This window comes from Chelonus insularis, unplaced genomic scaffold (assembly GCF_013357705.1).
Source record: "Chelonus insularis isolate UGA/USDA-ARS -01 unplaced genomic scaffold, ASM1335770v1 contig_88_pilon, whole genome shotgun sequence".
NCBI lineage: Eukaryota > Metazoa > Arthropoda > Insecta > Hymenoptera > Braconidae > Chelonus > Chelonus insularis.
The window spans coordinates 461851-488069 of NW_023276776.1; the positions used below are offsets into that span (position 1 = coordinate 461851).

Genomic DNA, 26219 nt, shown 5'->3' on the forward strand with positions numbered 1-26219 from the left:
TATTTGCGTTTAAAACATTCCAATATCTCGAAAAATTAGGTTTATCTTTAAAGATTACTTTTTTATAAATTAAAAAGAAAAATTATTATAATAGAAAAACACATAAATAAACATTGCAGACATCGAGTTCTATTATAACGAAATAATCTACCACTAGCTTTGCAATACGATTGATTAATTATTTCCACGAATGGTAATATAGATGAAACCATTTAGATAAATAATTCCAATTCTTTTTTCGCAATATAAAGCTTCTTACTTCAAGTAATGAAATATTTTTCCATTAATTTATTTTTTTATTCTTTTATATTTATACTTCACACTCGCTGAGTTTATTACAAAAGATTACAATCAACGGAACAATAGGAATATTTATTATTGAATAAACAATAAAACTAATTTATAAAATTTAAAATTTTTTATTCACTATCTTAATAAATAATTCAATTGTATTGCAGTGATAAGAGAAAATAAATAGAGATAAGTAAACATAATTTTAAAAAAAAATTCATCTCAACCATTATTATTAACATTTGGATTCGTCAGATAAAAAAATGGCGTTTAGAATCAGGAATAAATTTAATTGGTGTAAAAAGGAAAATAATAGAAATCAGTGGGCATAAAAAATGTGAATAAAGCTTAATCAATCTCCTCATTATCGTAGTTGTACTATTAAAGTACTAAACCATATGAATTATACAAAGACCGTATTTAATCATTTCATCATTTTCTAATAAACCTCATTAAAATAACATTTATACTTTATACACACTATTCCCCCCCCCCTCTCCCATTTTACCTAACAATTATTCTGTTTTATTTATTTTATCGTATTTCACGATCCATTTAACCTACTTTCAACGCAGCTGTGTATTAACATTATTAAACAAAACTATTTTTCAAAATCATATAGATTAAAAAAAAAATGGATTATTTGTAATAAATATTATTCTATGGTGTAAAGTATAAAATAGATCATCGAATATATTTACTGGAAAAATTTTTAGCCTTTGAAATTTATCTCCTTTGGAGCACAAAAAAAAAAAAGTTTAAAAATAAAATAGCTATTCTGTTTTATTTATTGCTTGAAAATTTATGACTGTTAAAAAAAGAGATGGTGAATAAAATTTAATTGCGATAAATAAGCCTGAAGATGTAAAATAATATAGTGTACAGAAAAGTAATGTGTGAATTTTGACACTAGTATCAAGCTGCATCGATTATTATCGCTATCGGGTTAATTACTCACTCGGATGAAATTGTGATGCTGGCGAGCCAAATTACGACCTCACGTGTGTTGTCTTTCTATTTATTTCTCTCTTTTTATTCATTTATCAAAATCCAATGAAATTCCTAACATATTGATTCATCTCTTTAATATGAGCATGTCAATATTCAAAAATAAATAATAAAATAGTTGAAAATGAAAATGAAAAATAGAAGACAAAAAATATTCTTTCCAAGTACAGGAAGTAATAAAGCTTTTGCTTTGTCTGATATTCACGAGTACTTTGTAAATAAAAATTGATGCTTGCATGCACTTCACATGAATTCATCATAGGTACGCACTTTTGGGAGTTCCTGAAGCTAAACAGGACCCAAACCACTTTGTGGCAGATCATCCATTTCACCGCATTTTCTGAATTTTGCTTTGTTGACGTAAAATATTGTTGTTATAAAAATTTCATTGGTACAGCATAATTTTTTTTTTCCATAAAAATTGAATCTTCTCTCTGGGAATTTTATTTTTTCATTAGCACCTTCATCAGAACAGTCAGTGTTTATATTTACAATATCAATTTTCGTCGTGGAAAAAACCGCACGTAAATGCACCGAAAACCATTTTTTGTATTACCTCTTTTACATTATTATATTATGCCTATGTCTGTTTGTACATATTCGCAATTAGTAATTACTAATTGAAGTAATTATAATTATCGCAATTATTAAGTGTCATTTGAATTATTCATCTTTTAATTTTATACGTAAATAAAATTTCGCAATATTTATAATTATACTTGTGAAAAAAAAATCTATTTATATTATATTTACATTATTTACAAGTTATTATGTAAAGTTTCGTCAAGATTTTCAATTCAATGCTAATAAATATGTTTATATAAAAATAATCAACTGTTACAAATACAACTAAATTAACATTTTTTTCTGAATGTATTTCTAATTATTGTCGATTCTTCTAGACAAGATACAATATTTGAAATAAAAAATAAATCATTCGATGAAATAAATTAACTAATATTTTTGAAACTTTAAACAAATAAATGTTGCAATAATTAGACAGTAGTTATAGACAATTAAAATTCGATAGCATTTAAGAGTCATGAAATATAAAATAGGTACTAACGAAAAAAGGTGAGAAAACTTTTCCGGTAGTAAAAAAAAAATGAGTCCAATTTTAGTGGAGAGCAGACAATGCAGCGGAGGTCATCGGTAGATGAGTAAGAGTAAGGAAGAAAAAGAAGTAGAAAAAAGGTTGAAGTGAGGAAAAAGGGGTGGAATCACACAGAGTTTCAAGTACTTTACCCTTTGATGTACGACCTATCCTAAACTCAACGCCCACCCCGGCGTTGTCCAAGTACTTGTTGGCTTCAAAGAAAGTGCCTCGTGAGAATGATGTGTAAGGCCTATACTTCGAGCGTGCTAACTTTCTTTTGAAGCAAAAAAGTAAGAAAGAGAAGCTACGAAAATATGTGTAATTTTTTATTTATAATTTTAGCTCGAAAAAATGCTTGAGTAAAAAGTTAAAAGCCCTGATTGAGTTTAGACGGAATATAATTCGCAAAAAAGTGGAAATGAGAGGTTTATAAAACATAAATATTTCTATAGATAATATGTATATATTTATATGTGAAAAATAATTCAAAGAAAGAATAAAAAATCTCTCACTATAATTAGCTACGTTACAATTTGAAATAGAACTAAAAATCAAAGTCAGACGAGTGTACTTTGCCAGAATATTCAACGCGCAATTTCATGTTTAATATTCCAAATAACTCGACTTCCTCTCAATAGCCACCTGCGTATATCAAAATGAGAAAAAAATGTGCAACGTATTGGTCCATTGCTTCTATTGCAATTCATTGAATGAGATTCGCGACCTCGGTCGTATCCTCTCGATAGAAAGATTTTCCTATACATTATTTTTTATTTTGATTCATCAAATGTATGCAACAATTGAATTTTTTTTTTTAAACATTCCGAAACAAATAACACATGTTAAAAATGTTCAACAATTATTTGAATATAAAAGATATTAAAATAAAGGAGTGTATTAAAATTGATTGAGAATGAAAATGTGAGAATTAGGGGTGAGAGACATTGCTGATGTCATAGGCGGTGGTAAACAGAAACACTAACTTGACTAACTAGCAGTTGTTTCTTGAGCATGTATGCACGTTGAGAGGTAAAAGAGAAAGGGGCATCTTGTGCGATCAATGTGCCAGGGTGTCTGAGCATACCACTTAATTATTGTCTGTTCTTGTACACCACTGTGCATACTGCTCTAGGTTTTTAACCTTCCTCCTTTTTCTTATTCTCATTTATCTTCATTCCACCGTTCTCAGAGTTTTGTCTACCGTCTAACTTTGGGGTCCATTCTCTTTCCACAGCATTACACCACCACTTGCGGCTATCACTTTAGTCTGTGATTTTCGTATTGATAAATGCCAATAAAAACGTCGAAATTTTTATTCAGAATATTTATTTTGAAGATTTATTTTTTAATTGCACATAAAGGAAGTTTTATGGAGAAAATTGTCAGTTATTCTTCTTTTAAATTCTAATGAGTCAAAAGAAAAAAATAGAATTCTTCTTATGTAAATAAGGTAAGTCCGGGATAGATAGCCATATGAGCATATAGTTAACGTTTCTGTAAATTGTTTCGATTGGCCATCTCTCCCTGACATATCCTACCAGAAAAAAGGGGATGTACTCTTTCGGATGACAGCTTGAGTTTACATAGATCTTGTACAGTGATGTACTTAATATGTGTCAAAAATGAGATGAAACTACATAAAATGTAAAAAAATACTTAGTAAATCACAACAAGCACATCTTCGATTAAAATATCTGTGGTACTAAAGACTTCTAAATCTCATCAGTTTTTTTACGGTTCCCATCTTGTCTCACCTATCTCCAGTTGCTCGTTGACTAAATAGTGAAGAATTAATAACTACAAAAATTCGAAATGAAACAAATAAGTTCCCGATCGATTATACAAACTTAATAAAGATAATTGCTCATATCCAGAAAGAAAGTTCGTTGCAACACATGTCAAGGTTATGTAGGGCAGTGCTTAATTAGCAAAGTATCTAAATGGATGAAAGAAATAAGAAACAGTGAGTAAATGTTTGAAAAAGATGACTGTAGAACTTTTTGGTCTTACACTCTTGCTCTCAATTAAATCTTGTCGTTTTCCCTTAATTCCTCTTTCTCTCTCTCTCTCTCTTGCTTGCTCTCGACCCATTCCTCTCTCTGCTTAGATACTGTACACTAATGCGCCGGAATAGATTAATTCTGACCAATAGAAACGCCGATCGAACGGCCCGGAGCACATTACTCAATTATTTACGCTTCATTAAGTATATATCCAATGCCACCGAGTGTACCACCGGCTTGGGGAGAAAGGAGGGTAGCCGTCAGGCAGCTTGAAGAGGAGTAAAGGGGGTTGGTTAAAAGGGGGAGGAACGACAGCAGCTAGCAAAGGGGTGAGGAGAAGGCAATGTGTGCACTAGCCGCGTATACACGTATGTACCCGGGAATTTCGGTACATAATGTATGCCCGCGTGTTGGTAGGTAAGCGACTACCCTCTCTGAAACCTTCTACTACCTACCATCTTCCCCGCTGCGTTGCCTACATCTAACTTAATTATTCGAGAAATTCACCGATCCATTCCAAAACCCTCTCCGCGTTGCTTCCTACTCCTATACTCTAGTCTCGATCCTGCTACCAACCCTCTTGGTCATCTAACCCCCCTTCTCTATATGCTAACGTCAACCCCCTCGTGGACCTGCCTCTGTAATCGATCACGGAAATTCCCGGACAAATTTTCAAGCCTATTATTATGCACATCATTTTATTGCACTTTCTATTTTCTTTCGATCCTTTTGCAATCGTAAAAATACCCTTTTTCTCGATTTGCTGGGTGAATTGAACGATAATAAGGCTGTAAAAAATTATTTTTTATCGGTGATAGAGACAAAAAAACAAGGGGAATATTTTAAAAGCCTTTTTTTATTATGTTAAGAAGTAATAATATTGAAAAGTTGATTTTGGGGGAAGTTTAATTCAGACTTCAAAATTATTCCCTTCTACATTTTTTATCTTTTATTTTTATTATTATAAAAGTATTATAAAAGTTCTTTTAAAAAATTTATAGAAAACTAATTGTTAATAGCAAAAAAAAAAATATCATCACTGCTATTTATCTCAAACAAAAAAAAAATCAGAGCAATAAAATCTCTCTTAAGTGCACGGATTTATATGTTAAATACAAGGTAAGGGTGTTAAGTTGAGGAAAGGAAAAATATAAAAATATGATGACCGGAAACAGATGGCAATGATATAACTAGGACTTTAATTATTATCGTGTACACCTTGAGTATTTATATGCCAGGAAGTACTTAAATAATATTTCTTCAAGTCTCGAGATACTGTTGGATGAAGAGAGATAGTAGTAGGGGTGAAGAGAAGAACAAGAGATGGGAAACGGGATATTGCCAACAAGAGATAGTCCCTCTTTTTCTTTTTCGATGATCGCCACGACAGATAAACAGACCCCACGGTGGGCGGAATTCATTTATATCAACCGGAAGACAAAAACAATATGCGCGAAAACGAGAGAAAATTGTAGTGTGTTACGTTATACAATTTATGAGTCATAGGTATTTATTATTCACGTTCTACAATATAATGACTAAGTTAAAAATAAATTCTATCAACTTATCTCGTCTTTAATAAGATAAGCATTATTAATTATTGTTTATTATTAACAATTCAACAATATCTTTTTTTAAAACTTTTAAATGCATTTTTTTCCACTCTAGAATAATTAGCTAATTTATTAAGGAAATGATATTGCAAATCTTCAGCTTTTTCAATTAATTATCGATATTTTTTAATATAGCATTTCATTATTCCATATTTAAATAGTTCAGCTAATTCGTCATGAAGCTTGAGTTTCGTTGATGAAGTCAAAGTTTTTCATAAATAATTCATTGGAATGTTAAAGAATTTATTCTACACGGAGAAAAAATTCCAATAAAAATTACCGTGCTCAGCACAACAATCCACGCGCAAATGTCAATTCCCTAAAAAATTAAGACAACCTTCAAAGAAAAATTAGTAATCCTTTTAAAATTTTTATTATAGATTCAATATTTATTAAGAAGAGTAAAAGTAAAAATTCTTATGCAGCACGGTAATATTCGATAAATATTAATTTTTATTCAAACTTTAAACAAAAATTAGTAAGTGACTAGAAAAAAATGAGAATCTGTATATAATTTATTATGATCCGTGTGGTAGGAAAAATTCGGGTGCTCTCCTATAAATTTTTCTATTCTCGAGAGTTTCCGTGCTGGGTCGGGAATCTTCGAATTATCGGTCCAACACAATCTTTCTTTGTATTGTAAGACCGTTCACACAATCAAAAACATAAGCCGTAAAACGTACAATTTAAGACGTACGCGTGCATACTAACATCATAATAAGTTAAAAATTGGTTTGTACGCATGCGTACATCTTACGGCTTTTGTTTTTGATTGTGTGAACACCCTCAGTGCTATAGTTACTTTTTCCATATTGTAAACAAAGATGACATTCATATTTTTCGTTACGATTCAATATTGGCGGCAACACGTTATATCTTAACAATTTATGATAAGCTTAAACGGATTGACGCGGTGGACTCATGGGTAAGCGTCAGCTTGACACACGATGGGTCGCGGGTTCGAGTCCCGGCCGAGACAAAAGTCATTTATATGATTTTTCTCGGGCCACCGTGAGCGGGAGAGGAAGATCTCTTCGGAGAGCCGGGTGGTTGTATCGACGACACAGGTTTTCTGCGTAAGATCCCGATCGTAGGGATAGGGGGGGGGCAGTATTGTAAAACGTGTGCCGTATTTCATTCCAACGAATTAATTAGTTAAGAAAGTTAATTATCAATGAACCTAATTTATTTATTTATTTGTTTATATAACCAAAAAAATTATCACTAAACTTAAATAAAATTGTTTGTCGGTTACGTAGTTATCACAGCTAACGTTACTAAATTTTCAGGTGCTGTGGAACACTAAATTTTCTGGTGCTGCCAAAGTAATTTTCAAAAAACTGAATGATACATTTTCTTATGTAACTTATAATTTTTGTATGTTGATCATTACTTTTTACTTTTCAGTAAGTTTGAACTCACATTCTTGAGCAGCACGGTAATTTTTGTATGGATTTTTAAATAAAAATTAACGGAATTTTTTCTCCGTGTATTATACTAAATCCTTTCTTGAAATATTGCTAAATGTATTTCAGTAAAGTTGAAAACATCTACTCATGCAAGTCTTATTGAGTTTTTAAGTCAATGATTGTTTTATTGATTTCTCGTAATCGAAGAATTACCAGAATAAAAGGATTTCTTTAAGATTTATAAGTTGATTTATTTGATAGAAATAAGATCAATGTCTTCGTTTGTTATTTAATATAAATCGAATATCTTTTTTTTAACTTGATAATACATCAAAATTATTATTGACTTGTAATTAATTTATTTTCTTGTGGATATTGAAAAAAGATAACCGATCATTTCCAAGGGAAATATCAGCTAATTATTACTTGACATTTTTAAAGAAATATTCGATAAATTAAATTATTAATAAAAATTAAATTTTATTCATCATTGAAAAATTTAAACTGAAATCTCATTAAATAACTTGCATTTATTATTTAGCCCATTTTTATGCATATAACAATCTAGTGCAGGAAAAAATTAAACGGAGTGGAGAATTAATAACTGAATTATTAAAAAGTTAATTTTAAGTAGACTCTTTTTATTTTGTTTTGGTAATAAAAAATTAAGTCGACCTTTTGTGGGCTCATGCGTAGGTTTGTAATAGAAAAAAAATAAGTTAATTTGGCTTGTGGTAAATAAAATGATCAATAAGTATTCATTGCTTACAAGAGAAATTTTTCAATTCTGTCGAGTAATTAGTGGATTTGAGAAGGATGTATGGTAGGTCACATAGTGGCTAATTCACACGACAGAGAAATTGTTTGACTAACATTCATTAAATCCTGGAGACGTTAGAGATAATAGTTACAAAGCTATTAGCAGGACTGAAATGTGCACTTGCAAAGCTTAATGAAAGGAATCATCGTATCTTCTCCGATATGTGATTCCCCCATGTAATGGTGTGCTATTATATATGTTCCACATACAGCTAGTAATATGCAGAACAGTACATTAGGTAGTAATATTTCGATATATTAATTCAAGCCCAGAAATTAGATGCATTATTTAACGTCAAGTTAATTGTTTGAAAATAATTATAAAAATACTTTATCTGTTTATATAATCCTACAAGTTTGTTTTTCTACCACGGATTTCCGGTTGTTGGATATGTAGAAATATCTCAGGAAGACGATACGATAGACAAAAAGGAAGTGAACGATTATAGAACGATCAAGGAGTTTCTGTCGACCGACGCAATAATTAATCCTATCTTTGACGATCGCAAGTCTCGTCGAGTCGTATGCTAATCATTTGGTGCATTGTGTTTCACGGGCAATGACGATGGAAATAATCAAGGAACCTCATCATAATATCAACTAACCATTGTAAAATATTTACTAATCATTTTCTCCTTTTTTTTTTTTATTTTCATTATCTCATGAATTATCATTTTTTTCCCAATCAGATATTTTGTTGGTACTTAAATGAATGATACTCGTGAGTTTAGTCTGACAAAAAAATATCTCTTATCTCTATCAAAATTCTATAAATCATTTTTTGAAAAATTTATTCATCATTTTTGTATTTATTTACTGAACTGGATCATTTTTCAGCATGATCTGATTTTTTAGGATTTATAAATAAGATGAAATGATTGTGAATCTTGGTGAGAATATTATTAGCAAGGATATATAATAATTCAGGGTAAGATGGCCGTCTGATAGTTTTCTTCCTCATTAGAATTTATGCCACGTTCTTTATTACAGCTATCTACATGATATATTTGCATTCAAATAATGCGATTATTATAAGAGTTCTTGGTACTATACCTGATACAGTCAATGACTGCTGTTGACTATATGCAGAGCACTCCCCTTTTCTTACCTTTTAGACACATTTTTCTTATAACAAAGTATATCGTTCCATGTCTACATATGTGTTTCATATTTTATGAATTGTATCACTCTATTATACTTTTTTTATTCAAAAGTTTAAAACATCAACTTCGCTTACCTTGTATGTGAAGTTAAAATTTTAAAGTTCATCTACTTTTTTATTTTAATCGTAACCTATTATAAAATACATTCAAATGCCACTCAAACTTATTGATAGTAGTCCTAGTTTTTACATCTATCAGCTGTCCAAGTAATAATTCTATTTATTTTTATATAGTTTATTAATGTAACTAAATTTAAATAAAAGTTAATATTCAATCATATTAATTATACAAGGTGACGAATAGGAACGCGTGAAAATTAATTAATAGTTTTGCAAATATCATTGTATTTTTGCTCACAATAATTAATTATTTTTAAAAATTCCATAAAATTATTTTGAAAAAATTTTTTTTCTTCTCACTGTGATTGATTTTCAATGGAAAAAAAACAATACAATTGTTACAAGTATTAATATATAATGTTAATGTAAAGGAATATGCATATACATAGCTACTTATAAGTATGCATGAATTCTGATTCAGTCAATGACTATAGACTATAGATAGAGAATACTCCCCTTTTCCTTTCTTCGATGCACAGTTATATTTTATAATAAAGTACATCGCTTTATGCTTTTTTTCCCAACGATTGTCTACGCACACTTTGTACTCCACGAATAGTATCACTTTATTCCGCTTTTAATTTTTTTCTTTCCTTTTTTTTTCCCTTCCTTGCTTATCCCTCTCTACCTCCTTCTCTTTCTCTCTTCCTTCCACCCCTGTATCTTTCTCAACTTTTTTTATTTACTCAGCGTGTACATGTAAGCAGCTTTAAGTACAATGATCTACTGTATTAATATATTTCTATTAAAAGGTTTTGTTGATTTTTGAAGGCCATACTAAATTTATTAAAACTTGCAATTTTAAATTTAATATCATAATTTATATTCACTTGATTTAAATAACATACAATGAAGGTTTTAAAAAATTTTCAATGACTTATAATAAATTATATATTAAAATTACAAGTTGTTTTTATTAATTTCTTTTTGGTTAATTTAATTAAATTTTCTTCATTTGCTTTGTAAATGAACTTTCATAATTCTCGAAAGAATTAATATAAGAATACGTAAAGGAGGAAAAAAAAATAATAAATTTCTCCGCTATATATTCGAATTAATTTTTCCTTATTTCTTTTTTATGCTTTTGTTTTATTACAACATTGCTCTTCTATTTTTCTCTTTACCCTTTCACTCTTATACCACTTATACTCTAGAGACCTTTTTTTTTAATCGATGAAATAAAGATTCAACAATTGCTACGAATTGGTTGCTCAAAGAATATTGAATAAAATATAAAAGGCTGCAATTCAATAACTGACTATTCAATGTCTAATTTGAGTTCAATTACATTGTAAACAATTAGATGTATAGTCTATGTTAATATATAAAAAATGATTATCTCATTAATTTTTTCTTTACTCTGATTATATTAAATGAAATATCATTTATTGTATTTAATTCATTATAATATGATTAGTTGTAATTAATTATAATTAATTCTCCTATTCCTTCAGCTTTTTATAATAATTTTTATGCTAATAAAAACGAATGATTTCATACAGAAAAATATTTCATCATAGTTATTTATGAATTACGTCTATTTAATTTAAGAAAATACACATGGACCCATTATAAATTCTTTTTTCACTCATATTATTAAAGTGATTATTTTTTTTTTATAGTATAATTAAAAATAATTACGTAGTATGAATTTAAGAAAAAAAAATAAATAATAAACGTGTTCCATAATAACATTAAAATAAAAACGGTACTACCAAGGATATAAAAATCAGTTCCCTTGAAAATTCTATTGAGAAGTTATTACAGTCATTATATATATATATATATATATATAAAACTTGATTGCGAAGTCCCTTGTGTGTTTCGCGATCGTGTTTCGGCCAGAAATAATCTGTGAGTAATTTCTCTTGAGCCACAAATAATAGTTCAGCAGCAAATCGTCATTTAATAAAACTTAAAATTAATATTCTATATATAATTAATTTTTACCTTATCAAGTCTTATGTTTCATTTATCACATCAAACTATCTTCATTATAAAAAATAATATTCCATTATTTTATTTATTAAAATTAATTAATAATAAACAATTTATTACTCTAACATCACATTTATTTGACGATAATATTATTTTCTTACAATTCTTGTAATGAGAAACAAAAATGGTAAACATTGAAATCTATGCATCTTACGAGAGGGAAAGATTTCCAATCAAAATAAATGTGCTCTAGAATATTGTAAAAATATTTAAAATAAAAACAAATGATAAGTTTTGATATCACAGTAAATAAGTATCTAGAAATCATAAATTAATTTAATATTTATTTATTTGTTTTTTTTTTTTCTTAATTAATCTCCGTGTGTTCTGGATGAAATTTTCTAAATGCAATTGAACAAACAAATGAATACAATATATCCTCTTTGAAAACTAACGAAAAGTAAAGAGTTAAAAAAAAAAAAAGATGGACTATATTTCATTGGATATTGCATGCCAGTATTATTTCTCTATTGGTGCAACCTGCGCACCACTACCATTCCTCTCTAGTCCCATCGTTTCCTCACTCACTTGTTCGATCCAAAGGAAATAAATTGTTTAATTTATATTAAAAATAAATAGAGAACCCGCCGACTCGACGCCTGTGCGCCGACGGCTCGAGAAATATTACTTTTAATATTAGCATTCGCCGCTCAAACTCCACCTCGTTTTTTTTCTCTTCTACCCCCATTTTTCTGTGTATTACTCCCTTCTTTCTCTCTCTCTTGCTCTCCCTATTGCCTCTACATCGTATAAAAAAATCCAAGATGCATCAACTAAGCATAGCTGATAAAAAAGTTTGAAAATAAATACAAAAATTTAATTAAATAATTCATTTTGCAGTATTATGAAAAATAAATTGGTTTTTATTTTTAATTGAAATAAAATACATGAATGTTCATAAATCATAGTGAATTTTTTTTCCTTGATTTACTAATAAACAAATTAATTCAGGAGTCGTGAAAATTTATATTAATAAATCAACAAACATTTGTTTTTTATTTTTATTTTTTTTTAAAAGCAACGTTCAAATAAACCTTGTCTGAATTCATTATCAAATCAAAAGTCATTTAAGCATAAATATTATTCTAATGGTTATGGATTGATGCTTCATTTATTTTACCTCATTGATTAACGTTTAACATGATTGTTCAGGTTGTCATGCTATATCCTAGGACTATACATACATTATCATTATTTAGTCGACTTATAAACTTTTTTTCAACATTCTGTCGTTTGATGTAAATTGGAGGGAAATTACGGTAATCGGTGCGAAAATTAAATCTGTTGTATATTTATACTTTATCAATTTTAGAATCATGTCTATTCAAGTGCGTCTATTCTTATGTTAAAAAACACCTGTATGATATTTTAAGAATCAAAAGATGGATTTCAAATCTAAATCTTTCTCGAGTAAAATTAAAGTCTAAACTTAATTTCAATTCAATATAAAGTGTGGAAGAAAAATAAATGACTTTTCTTCTTTAAATAATTTTCTTAATGAAATCTAAATAAAACTAAATAGGTCTGAAAGAGACCCAAAACATATCACAAATTTTTTTAAGGCCCACAATGCACTTAATTTTGATCCTAAAATAGTTTTGAGGCCCATAACGCACCCAATTTAAGCCTAAAAATATTTCTAAGGCCTCCAATGTACCCAATTGAAACTTAAAAATATTTTTAGGCTTGAATTGGACACATTATGGGTTTTAGAAATATTATTAACCCGTTATTTTATGCGGGTATTGATCTATTTAAATAAACATTCAATCGTAGTCATGGCTTGAAATTATTTATTGACTATTAGGAACTTTTGCTTTAAATGAAACAAATAATTAAAGTGCTTAATATGAATGAAATGTAAACATAAATAACTAGTGCTTGAATGGTTAATTTATATTGGAATAATACCATAAATAATGAACAATAGACATTTGAGATCAGACGTAAAATTTAGGCTAACGTTGTCGGCTGAAGCACTCCGGAACTCTCGCTTGGCGTCCATCTAGCCACCCTTCTTCTGTATAATCTACAATCCGCGGAGGCACAAGGGTAGACGGTGAAGGGGTGAGTGGGGAGTAATGCGAGCTAGATGAATGGCAAGACGACGACGAATATTTCATGAGAGGTATTAATATTACAGTATCTCATCTCATGGATGTATCGAGGTAACATAATGCAGGACTATAGATAGCTTCTTATTAAACCAACGCGGGACCATGCATTGAGCAACGCCTGCATTTGCTCCCTTTTCTCTCTCTCTACCTTCATATATGCTAAATATTCCTACATGCTTCATAGACCATTTTAAGAATCCCTCGATCCCATTAAATTATAATCAAAATGACAAAATAGAAACAAGAAATAGTCGAAGATGATTTAAACTTGATCGTAATTCATTCAGATTCAGATTCTATATTTATATTATACGTGCACGATTCATGAATTATGAATTATGATAATTCTGAGTTAACGTAGAAATATTTATACTAAAATCCAAACGGCTATTTCTTCAAAATAAAATATTTATTAATTCACTTTTTATTTTTTAAATGCTAATTTTCATTACTCTATTTCAATAATTATATTCAGACATATTTTTTGCTCTTCTTGCATTGTTTTATGTACGCAGATTAAATTTCAATTTAAATATTAGCTAAAAGTATAATGCACTGAGGAAAGACTTTTTTTTAGTGGTTCATTTAATTTATTAGATTTGAGTAAATTTTTATTCTTTATAATAATTTAGATAATATTCGAAAAATGTTAAATAAATTTTTTTTTTTTATATTTATAAAAGTTGTTTAAAAAGATTTTAATTTGTTTAATTAATAAGTTAGTCGTTGTTGGTAATATTGATGAATATATTTTCTATTTTAGAAAATCAAAAATGGAATTAACAAATTGTAAATTAATGAATTTTTTTATTTTCTCACGACACCTGTAAATAATTGATAGGCTTTTTAGCGTCACAATATTGATCGCACGAAAACAAAACATTGTTTGTAGCTTCTTTTAGGCGTATCTTATACTTATTATTAACTACATTATAAATATTTAAATACAAGTACTTCCATACTTGTATTATTTTTTATTAATAAAGCTCGCAAGATTGATTTTTCAGCGAAGTTATACCATGTAACTATTCTTAGAATATTTAAACCACATAATAAAATATCTCTTGTATTCTGGAAATATTCGATTTTAAAAATTAAAAAAGGTCATAAAATGTAGGTTATATATATTTTTGATATAACTAAATTAATTATTACTCTTGCTATTTAAAAACTCATCTTGAGCTCTAACGACCAAGTTCGATTACAAGACAGAAACAAATAGAAATTTGAATGATTCATTTATGCATGTACTGAGAAAATGAAGAATTAAAATCTTTTGATTCAGGAACTTTTGGCTTATAACCATTACCAAAAAATTTTCAACATCATTGCATAATTAATTAATTTTTTTGCAGCATTAGTAAATTTCAATTGTTATTAAATAAACTGTATAAAAATAAATTAGTAAAAATCATTGAACATGATGAATTCATTTGTGAAGTACTCTAGTATCCTAGGAGGAACCAAAACTGGTCCAACTTTGATCAGGGTTGGCTAGACAGGTCCAATGTTATATTAGGATTGGAAATATTGTTAATAATTATCTACTTACATATTCGAATCAGTTCCAGTTAATTCAGTTAGAATATATCATTCATCAGTTTCACAACTGTTTTCTCTTAAATAAAATCAATGAATATTCACTGACTCTTGGTGTCAATCCTATCATTATCTCTGAAGGGAAAGTGACTAAAACTTCAGCAAATTTCCTTTCAAATGGTAGAATAACCACTGAGAGTCACTTCAAGAAAATCAAAGTGTTTATTGTGCTAATGTTGTAACTATAATATCATTTTTGTTTACAAACTCTCACAATTATTTTCTTAGATATGTAAATCAAATAACATCAAAGCAATTATTAAAGATGTATTTTAAAAATAATTTAATTATCGTTGCTAATTTTTAGTCATTTTTCTTCCAATTAAGTATTTGAATTAATAAAAAAAATAATTATTTCTCTAATCGACATTCTGTCCAATGAGTTAATTTTATTCGTTATTTTCATAATCAGTTATTAATGAAGAATAAATACATTGATTTCATTCAAAGTCTTTCTTCTTTATTATAATTACATAGTTAGTTATTACGCTCCATAAATTATATATAAAAAAATTGAAAAAAATATTTTGCATTGGAATTCTTTAATATAATGCCTTCAAATGTCTCTCACTCACTATATTCGCAAGCACATTTCTCAAATACACAATGTAAACACATGGTTGAATATATGTATATTATTTCTCTATTAAAATAACAGATGTGTGCTTGTCCACATGTAATATTGTTACACAAAGAAAACGAGATTTTTTCATCTTATTAAAAAATATTTCAATCAATAGCGTTAGAAAAAAATGTTATAAATAATCTGCTTTTAATCACTTAGCTTTACAAAATGTAATTAAAAATTCAAAATTCATTCAATATTGTGCTATTTGAGTTTATTTCGGCAGCGTAAATTACTTGATTGGTCGTTCTCGTTATGACGAGAAATTTTATTATCCGTCGGAAGAAGTGATTATTATTGGATATTGGTTCAAGTATATAAATGTCAGTAGGTTGAAAAAAGAGTGACGTAATTCAAGATCATTTCCATTTGTGCTTGATATTATTTTATATTATTGGGCAACTTCCATCCTTTTTGAATATTTATCGACCCTTCCTTTTCGTCACTAAACAATAGCCTTTAATTACAGGAGGTTGTAACGGATAATTTAATTTTCAAAAATACTACCCTTCAACAATAAAATGGAAAAAAAAGAAAAATTTTGGTATGAATAATTACTTTTAATACAGAAACAATAAACCTTTGACTAGACACTATACCATTTAAACCACAATCATATTTTGTATGATACCTTTTTTAATGTAATTATATCGAAACATTTTTTTGTCATGTTAATTAATTTATTTATTTATTTATTGTATTAAAAAATCCAACGGTTGGATCTTACTCGTACTCATGGAATACCTAGTCATTTCTTTTTTAATGTAGATCCAGTGTTCCCCCTTTTTAAGGGTGTTAAAGTAAATTTTCCTGGGCTGTGCCTCGATTCCGCATTTCTAGGTATTCAGACGAAGAGAATGAGTGGTCGAACTTGAAAATCGGACAACTTTGATTTTTCGACCCGAAAAAATGGCAAGTGGTACCCCTTTCCATTTTTTTAGGCCAAAAAATAAAGGTACTCCGATTTTGATGATTGAGGGCTCATTCTCTTCGTCTTGATGTGTAGAAATGCGGAATCGAGGCACCGATCAAGAAAATTCACTTTAACACCCTTAAAAACGGGTTACACTAAATACAAATTACGAATCATCATCCCTTTGACTTTAAACCCCTATAATTCATGAACGGACGGTCCAATAATTGATTTTGGGGACGTTTTAAAAAGCTAAAAATCTAAGCTAAATGTGCATATTCATAAAAAATGTATAAAAAATTTCTTTCACCCTTAAAATCGCTAAAATATGAAAAAAATCACATTTTTTTGAGAAGTTGCCAACTTCTTTTGCCATTTTAAGGGTGAAATAAATTTTTAAAACGTTTTTCATGGATATGTATCTTTAGCTACGATTCTAAAGTTTCTAAGCAGCTCCTAAAAATCATCATTAGATAAATTGTTCAAGAGTTATAGTGATCCAAAGCCGCATGAAGGTCAAAAAATCGTCTTCTCTCCAGCTTGCCATTTTTTGGGGTCGAAAAATCAAAGTTGTCCGATTTTCAAGTTCGACCACTCATTCTCTTCGTCTCAATGCCTAGAAATGCGGAATCAAGTCAAACATTCGAAAAATTAATTATTTCACCCCTAAAATAGGGTAAAACGGGAATTTTCTTTAATTTTAGCATCAATTATCATTAATATTATAATTTCAACTAGTGCAATAAAAAGATGTCATTCTCACGAATCCATTGGTATGCTTACTTTTTTTATAGGCCTCATAGATCCTGAGTTATTGGCAAAAAATTCAGACATGCTGCAGCTAAAAAAAAAATTTTTTTCCCCCAAACGTTTCCTATAGTCCCCCGAGGGGAACGTCGGGGAACGAAATTTTTTTATACGGTTTATTGTTAATTTATAATAAATAAATTTTTTTTTTCTTAGAGAACAATTTAATTGATTAGAAGTTTACTAACTATTAGCCATGTAATCAATGTTCAATAATCATAGATCATGCAACGTAATTTTTTCTAAAAGTGAATCAATTTCCTATTAAAATCATAATTAATGCATCATTTTCTCACCATATTTCTAAAAAAAAAACAACATTCATTCCTTTTGGAATTGATCACTTTCCAGAAAAATAATGATCTGCAAACTATCCTTAAACATTTATCACCGTTGATCAGCAAACAAATAGTTCAATTATTAATACATAAAACTCGACCTACAAATACCCTTCTAGCTAAAAATGGTCAACTGCTGATAAATAATTCCCTCTAATGAGTGACTTGGTAACCTAATTATTATGAATACCAAAAATCAGTAGGTATTACTTAAAAAATAATCCCATGAGATAAGTTGTTAATCATCTTGAATAAAAAAATAATTTTATGTAAAGAAAAGTTGCACAAAGTAACATGGAATAAATAAATAATTTAATAACTAATAATTTAATATCGATTATTTAAGGACATAAATAAAAAAAGGAAATTCAATAGTCGAACTTGAGTGGCCTGGAATTTTCTCAAATAATAAGACAAAGTCGATTGGAAGAAATAAAAATATTTTTAAAACAAAATGTCAATTTCTACAAATGAGATAATCGTGTAGAATATTATTAGAATCATAATTCTGATGATATTGGATATTGATATAAATAATTTGAAATTCCAGGAACAATAAGAAATATAAAAGGGGAATCCAACCCTCTTATCTATTTATATAGATGTAACATTTTGCAACAATGTTGCTGCCAGTATATGTCATATAAATATTTATTTTCGTATGTTTATATCACTCTTGGTATATATGAGTGTTGAAGGTTTTTATATAACATTGAAGAATAGTCTTGGGTCTATTAATTATTCAGGAATCGATTGAAAGCAGCAACTTGCATGAAGTAAGAGTCGTCCTGCATACAAAGAAAATTGCTAAGAAAAAGATGAAATAAAACAAGTAAATAATGTAGGCAATTGTACACTCAGCCTAAAAATATATATGACATTTGAATAGTAAATCTTATATATAAAATAAAATGTTTGACCTGCTTTTTTGGTCTAAATATTACTCGATATATTGGTGAAAATTTAACGTCATTTAATCGATTTATATATGTCTCAAGACTTATTTTTGGGAAAATATACATTTATTCATTTATTATTATTTTGTATGTATGAACATTGAATTTAATTAGGTGCAGAAAATATATTCTATTGTTACAGCTGGTTGGTTAATTCAATAATTGCTCAATATCTTTGCAGTATTCATTAATAAAATTATTAACTGGTGATTCAATTTTTGATATTTATTTATTTTTTAATAAATGTTATATTGAATGAAAATTTATATTTAGTTATTACGTTAATAATAATGAGTATTATTGACCAAATTTATATGTTGCATTTGTCCTATTATTTTGGTAATTAAATCAATTATTACTATATTTCTTTAGAAATTGAATTAGTCACAATGATATCGAATTATTAGACTCTAGTGAAATATAAGGTAGATTGAATATTAAATTTGATTATGACAAATTAATATCACTTCTACTTTGTATTTTTCTTTGAAATACATAACAAAATTGCTTTTATTTAAATGAGTGTTTCAGTAGATCAATTAATGTTTCTTTAATTACATTCACTAAAAGCGTTATATAATATATTACTAATTAAAAAATAAATTATACTCGCTATTTTTATTCTGAGCTATTACTTCTCTCGTTTATTATTACTGAAGAATCAAATTAATGTATGTTATTAATTCAGAATTTGAGATTCTTTCATTTAATTTCAATGTGATGAATAAGTTATATTAACATTTCATTTTCTATGAATATTTTATTTATAAAAATCAACTAGAAAAATATTTTATCTCACTGTTATTCAAATTTACTATTTTCTCTACCTACAATCATTTATATTTAAGATAAATCATTTGATATTCATTATAATTTTCATTATACATTATGTAAGAATACAGACTCATAATTACTGAATTATTTAGATTGAAAGTAGCCTTTCTATTTATTGATATAAAAATAATGATAAATAAATATATATGTATGAAGAATAGAGAAAAAAAAAAAAATTTTTTACAGTATAATTTTTATGTTTAATTATATTTGTAACAACCATAAAAATATCACCATGACAATTTCAAAAAAATATTTCATCATAACTATGGAAAATTTTGATTTTATTAGTGGAAAAAAAGATTATTACTTGTTTCTAGCGAATTTTTTGTAAACTGAATAACATAATTTCCTGGCCTTATAAAGCAGTATATCTCAGGGTAGACTACAAACTCTATTCACGAGAGATACATAAAATATATATGTATAAATATTAATATATATAAAGCGCGAGTGTATGTATATATTATAAACACGCAATCGTGCCGGCTTCCACATGGATTGGATTAGAATAATTCCGTAGTAAAGTCGACGGATCGAATTAATTTTCATCGAATTAATTCGCACGGAGGCATTAATCCAATCGTGCTTGCTGCTACTGCGAGTGCGGCAGCTCAATCGATTCCGATTAAATCGACTCAGCATTCCCGCGATTTAAATTAAATCGTTCCCTCAACTAAATTACCGGCTTGTACTCTCTCTTTGCTCCACTCTCTTTCCCAACCGCATCTTTCTACTCTCTTTATGTGCTGGCTCCTTTTTATTTGTTTATTAGCTCGGAATCGGAATACTGAAAGATATTTGAAAACAACTTAACTTACCAACAAATTAACCCAATTACTAAAATCATCCTTGCTTATAAAACACTGATAATTAGATCAATACTAAATTATCGATCCTCTAGGTATTTGATTATTGAACATTAATCTTATGATTTGCCATTATTTTTTATTCATTGCACTTCTTATTTAAACTTATATAACACAACTGCTGACTTTATTCAACTCAATTTATTTATGTATTGAAATCTCGAAATAGCTGTTTTTAACTGTGTTATGTAGCTTAAAGAAAACTCTACGTTTAAATATCTGCCGGATGTTTATCTCAGTGCATATATCATTAGTAAATTTAAATTTACGATCCTTTTTAACTAACCATTTATGTTTCAATCTTCTTTAGTATTTATTTAATGCACTATTAACAATATAATTTATTAACTTATTTATTTATACTGTCTACTTTACTGAACTATTTACCAACCTCTGTCGTACTAAAATTTTGCATTTTTTATACTGCTCAACAATTCAACTAATTTAAATTATTAAAAGCTATACCTTACGTAAACTTAATTCAGCTATAATCATTCAATCTTTTTGAATGGATTCAATTAAAGTAGTATTGAAAATTAGTCATTTGAAATTGAAAGTGATTTCTAATTCACTCAACTTTCCAACTGTTTCCATCTATTTTGAATACATTTTTTTTTAGTTTGTTTAACATTGTGGTGAAATCTTTGAGTTTTGTTCTACAATTAATTTATAAATATTTCCTAAATGTCTTTAGATTTTTGAGAAAAGAGTGAAGATCTTTTTTTTGTAGAGAATCTAAAAAATTTTTTATATTCATCCTATAATTAATGAATCTGAAGATAGGGCTCGAAATTTCTCGGTATTCATTGCTCCCTCAATTCTTGAATCAACATCCTCAGTGTCTTGTCTGTACCTGTGAATAAATAAGACCCATAATCAATTTTTACTTTCAAGCTAAATTAATGAAATAGAATAGTTTAATTAATTTCCTGATTTACATTTATCATACCAAATAGTAAATTTAAAAATTAATTTAAGGAAACTGGCTGGGGTTGTACGAAGAATTCTTATATTAATTGAAAAAAATTTAACCCGAGGCGAAATAATTTTTCGTTAACTTATTATATTTTTTATTTGCACTTTTCTCCCTAGCTACCTTCGTTAGTTATTTTAATTCGTTTCAGCTTAATTTATGCGAGAATAAAAAATAAATAATTGAATAAAATAAGGGAGTAAAAAATTCATGAAATTCACAGAGTGGATGCTCGCTCGGGGTTAGCCTCTTGAGTCATTCCTAGTTGTTAATAAAATCTACTCGCTCAGCGACTTCATGAAATAATTATTTTTCAATCGCGTAATAACGTCTGACAGTGAAAGTATAACCCTCGAACCAGAGTACTCGATCTATAGATGTTAGAAAGGTTGATGAAAAAATAATTTAAGAAGTAAATATAAAGAAAAAAAAATAATCTACATCAATGGAAATCATTTCTAATTCAATTCCTCGATTTTTCCAAATTATTTCCACTTCATTTCTAGCTCATTTAATATTAAATTATTGTCGAAATGAAATCATTCGTGGCAATTGAATTCTTTATTTACCTTTAAATCGATTTATAATATTTTCGATACGTAAAACATTGAAATATACATATATTTTATATAGAAAAAATCAATTTTTTATCAATACTTCCTTCCGTTAACGACACGTTGAATAGCAATTAACACGTGCAGCAAGTAACATACAACTGTATGTACAAAACACATTTGTTTTTCTAATCAAGCGGAAACATGTCAACAGTATGGGTATTATCACTAAAGCTGATAGTTAATAATTTATTATCCCAACGTTAAATTTGCTAAACTTTTCTAACAAATGTATTCAAATGTAAGTTTGCTAATTTCGTTGATATATTTTTTTTTTAAATTTAAACACATTTTTATAAAAAATTTTAACTCATTTTCTGAAGGAAGCAAGTCTTTCTCCTTTTGCTGACTCGCAGTTGGACGTTAATTTCAACGAATTTCATTAGAACAAACGAACTTTGCTAATCCGCAGTAATCCGATTAGAAATTTGTCCCCGAGGCGCATAGCAGTGAACGAGGAGGATGACTTTTTCTTTTTGTTCTGCTATTTCCCTTTTCCTCCCATGCTGTCCGTCCCTAACATAGTCTGCCACTGCTATATTTTCTGTTGACTGAAATTTAGGATCCAAGAGTCTGTGTGTCTCCTTGCTGGTAAATATTTGTTGGAATTAACTCGACAATTTTGTAAATTCATTTTCCAAACCTTTTCAACCCGATCATTCTGAAATATTTCTTTTTCATTTTAATCAGTACCCAAGTATTTCTTATTCATCTTTATGACAATTTAACTTGTAGGAAAAATTTTATTTCATTTGCAACAAAAATTCAAGTTCTTTACAATGAAATTAATTATTATTTTAATATTAACTGTTCCTTATGAAAATTTTTAATCATAATCGTCTTGTCAAGAGTTGCTGCAATAAAGATTTGAGTTAATAAAAAAATTATTTTCATTGTTTTTAATTAAAAAAAGAGTAATCAGTTAAGATTAAAATACATTACCTTTTTTAATCAGAGAAAGAATTTATATTATAATTCTCAAAGTTCTTTTATATAAATTCCTTGTCCTATTTATAGAACTTTATCCGAGTCAAACCTTCTCTATTGTTTTACTTTTGATCCCCTCCCCCTTGCCTCTAAAAATTAAGTTGAGTTGCTGAACCCTCTGATAGAAATTCAAATCATTTTTTTTTGCTTTTGACAATAAGGGTGGGTTAGCAGTAGAATATACAAAAATTATATATTCATTTTATTTTTAATTTTAACATGAAAAATTTGATTTTGTTGTAATTTTTGTTCAAGCTTCATCAATTTTTTAATAAAAAAAAATTATTTAATTTTTAGAATTTTTTTTTTTGGGAGGGAAAATAAACTTGATCAGGGAAATATCGAATGCCATTTAAACGAGGAATTCTTCCTCTCTCTTAGGCATAAAAAAAAGTGCAGTGGACATAAAAATCAATGTAAATACTACACAATCCCTCTAATGTTGCTAATGTTGACAGGATACTCTTGTGACTGTTACTCATATTCCCCGCCCCCCTTTTCTCCTTCGATTCTTATTGATTTTAAAATGTTCAATAGAATTTTATCTTCATGGTGTATATTTTAAACCCACCTTTTTTCAATTTTCTATTTTAAAATATCAACATTAGAGGGATTGTTTGGTACTTCAGGAAATATAAAAATTGTAAACAATAAAAAAAATTTCTAACTCGGGTAAAAGCTGTAATACTGTAAAAAAAAAACAATTGTTTTGTTAATCTTATATGAAAACAATAATAAAATTTATTAAATAAAAATTATTGAAATTTTATAATAACAATTTAAAATCTGTTTTACCAACAGATTATTTCTTTGACTCAATTTTAAAAAATCTTCCACGACGATCTGATCTCAATCTCACTTTTTTAATAATTTTGGTATATTAGAAAATAATATTTGTACATATTAAAATATTTATCATTCATGTGATCATAAAAAGTGCACGTACATAATAACAGCTAATCTAGCGGGATCATTAATATAATACATTCTCTACTATTTCTTACTCTCATTACAGAGAAAAATGTAATAAAGGGGAATTAATACATGCATTTTTTATTGTCTTCTGTTCTAAGAATTTATCGGGGAGACTGAGGGCTAAATGCAGGGTTAGATTGCGCATGGGTTACTTATCGTATCTGTTAAAGGGGAAAGAAGGGTGAAGCCGAAAGCATCGATGAAAGGTGATACAGCCAGATTACGATTTTTTTTTTCTATATTTTAATAACATAGAATTAATATTGATGAAAAAGTAATTGTTATTATGATTTAAATAATTAACAAGCATTTTTTTATTTATAATAATAAAATTTTTATTCAAATTAGTTCAAGAAACCACAAAAGTTGATTAAAATTAAATGTAAAATTAATTCTTCCTTGATCATAAAAATTTATGGCTCATTTTGTTGGGTGATATTATTGTTCTGGTTATTAACAAGTTATCTAAAATAAAAAAACCACAACAATCTCTTCTTTACTTTCTCAATGATATTAAGGCAAAGTTTTTAATTAGTTTATCTCAAAGTTTCTTTTCTTATTTCCTTTGTTAAAATTATTTGTTTGATATTATTTAAAAATCCTAATTACAATTTAACTTGACTTTTTATTTAGGTGAAGTGGTTTCGATAAGGTTAAATGAGGTAGTAAAGAAGTGCGGACGATTAGACAATCTAGAAGACCCTTGAAAATTCATTTAGTCAAGTCGACGATGAGAGAGTTGGCAAGTGGAAGGATATGAGACGATAGAATTGCGTCCAGAAAGTGTAGGGAAATAAACTTTTGAAATGAGTTAACTTTGCGTGTGTCTTTCTCAGGATTTTTATCTAGAAAGGATGCACCATTTTTTTTTTGCGTAAACCTTCTCCGCGGAAAAAGCCTCCACATATTACTAAAGTTGTTTCCGTAAGTACTTTCGCGCTCTAGTAATTTTCCTAGAGTTCTAATTATTCTAGAGTTTATTTTGAAGGTGGAAAATAAATATCTTTACTCTGCAAACAATTATTACAAACCATTTTTTTCTATTGTAATAATAACTTAGTTTGCTAACGTGACAATATTTGTATTTTTTTTTTTTTTTGTTTCAGGCCAAGTTGTTGGAATCATCCCACGCTTGGCTCGGTGCCTCCACCTCCAATATATCAGGTGAGTTTTTTATAATCATGAATGAATAATTTTAAAAATCAATATTTGGAGATTAACAATAAATGTTTATGGAACACATTTGAATAATATCAAAATTGTTAAAGAATTCTCTTTTTAATTGATGTACTTGTAATTTTACTTTATACTTTTTGAGTTCTAGTTTACAAAAATATTTTCCTTTTCAACTTAATTTTTTTTTTTTTTCGAATTTTTGAGTCTGCTTTAAGAATTAATTAAAAAATTCTGAACTAAAAGTTAAACACAAAAATGAAAGACTGAAGGATTAACTGAGAAAAGAGAGGGGTCTCGTCACTGCAAAAAAAAAAAAACATTCATGCTTGAAATAATTATTTTTTTAGATACAAAGCAATTGAAGTAGTTGTTAAGATGTTGGAGACTTCATCAATAGTCTTGAGAATCGATAAATCGTACATAAGGAAATGTAGTTTTTATTTGAAATTTAAATATCCATGCTGACAATGTTTTTCAGAAATCATTATATGTGATCTCAGTATTTATGATATTGGTAGAGTAAATACCATATTTTAATAAAATAATGTCGCTTGTAGTACATGGTTCTGAGTCAGACGAAAAAATTGCATAATACATAACATATAATGAATAATATAATAGTCATTAAAGCTAAAATATCTACTATTGCTATATGTACGCTCGCATATTACAGATCATAAATCATAACGATCTTCGATTGTTATCAGTTTCACGATACACATGAATGTACTTCATAATATATTCAGAATATATGTTACGATGATGTATCTCGGTAATCTTGGAATAAAGCAAATTTAAAATAAATAATAAATTAAACAAATAACAATAGCAGAGAAACAAGTTTCTCATGAAAAATGTCATTTTTTCTTTTGCGATATTCATCTTAAATATAAAAATATCATTAATCATAGACTGAG

General features: G+C 28.0%; 1 protein-coding gene across 3 annotated transcripts in view; it reads left to right on the top strand.

Moving 5' to 3' along the window:
• The window catches only part of LOC118071669 (protein bric-a-brac 1-like), a 164086-nt gene that overhangs the window by 126623 nt on the left and 11244 nt on the right, over positions 1-26219 (top strand). For all 3 annotated transcript variants that reach the window (XM_035090962.1, XM_035090963.1, XM_035090965.1), the window contains one exon: positions 25233-25290. In XM_035090962.1, coding sequence (XP_034946853.1) covers positions 25233-25290 — 58 coding nt within the window. The remainder of the gene's footprint in view (positions 1-25232; positions 25291-26219) is intronic.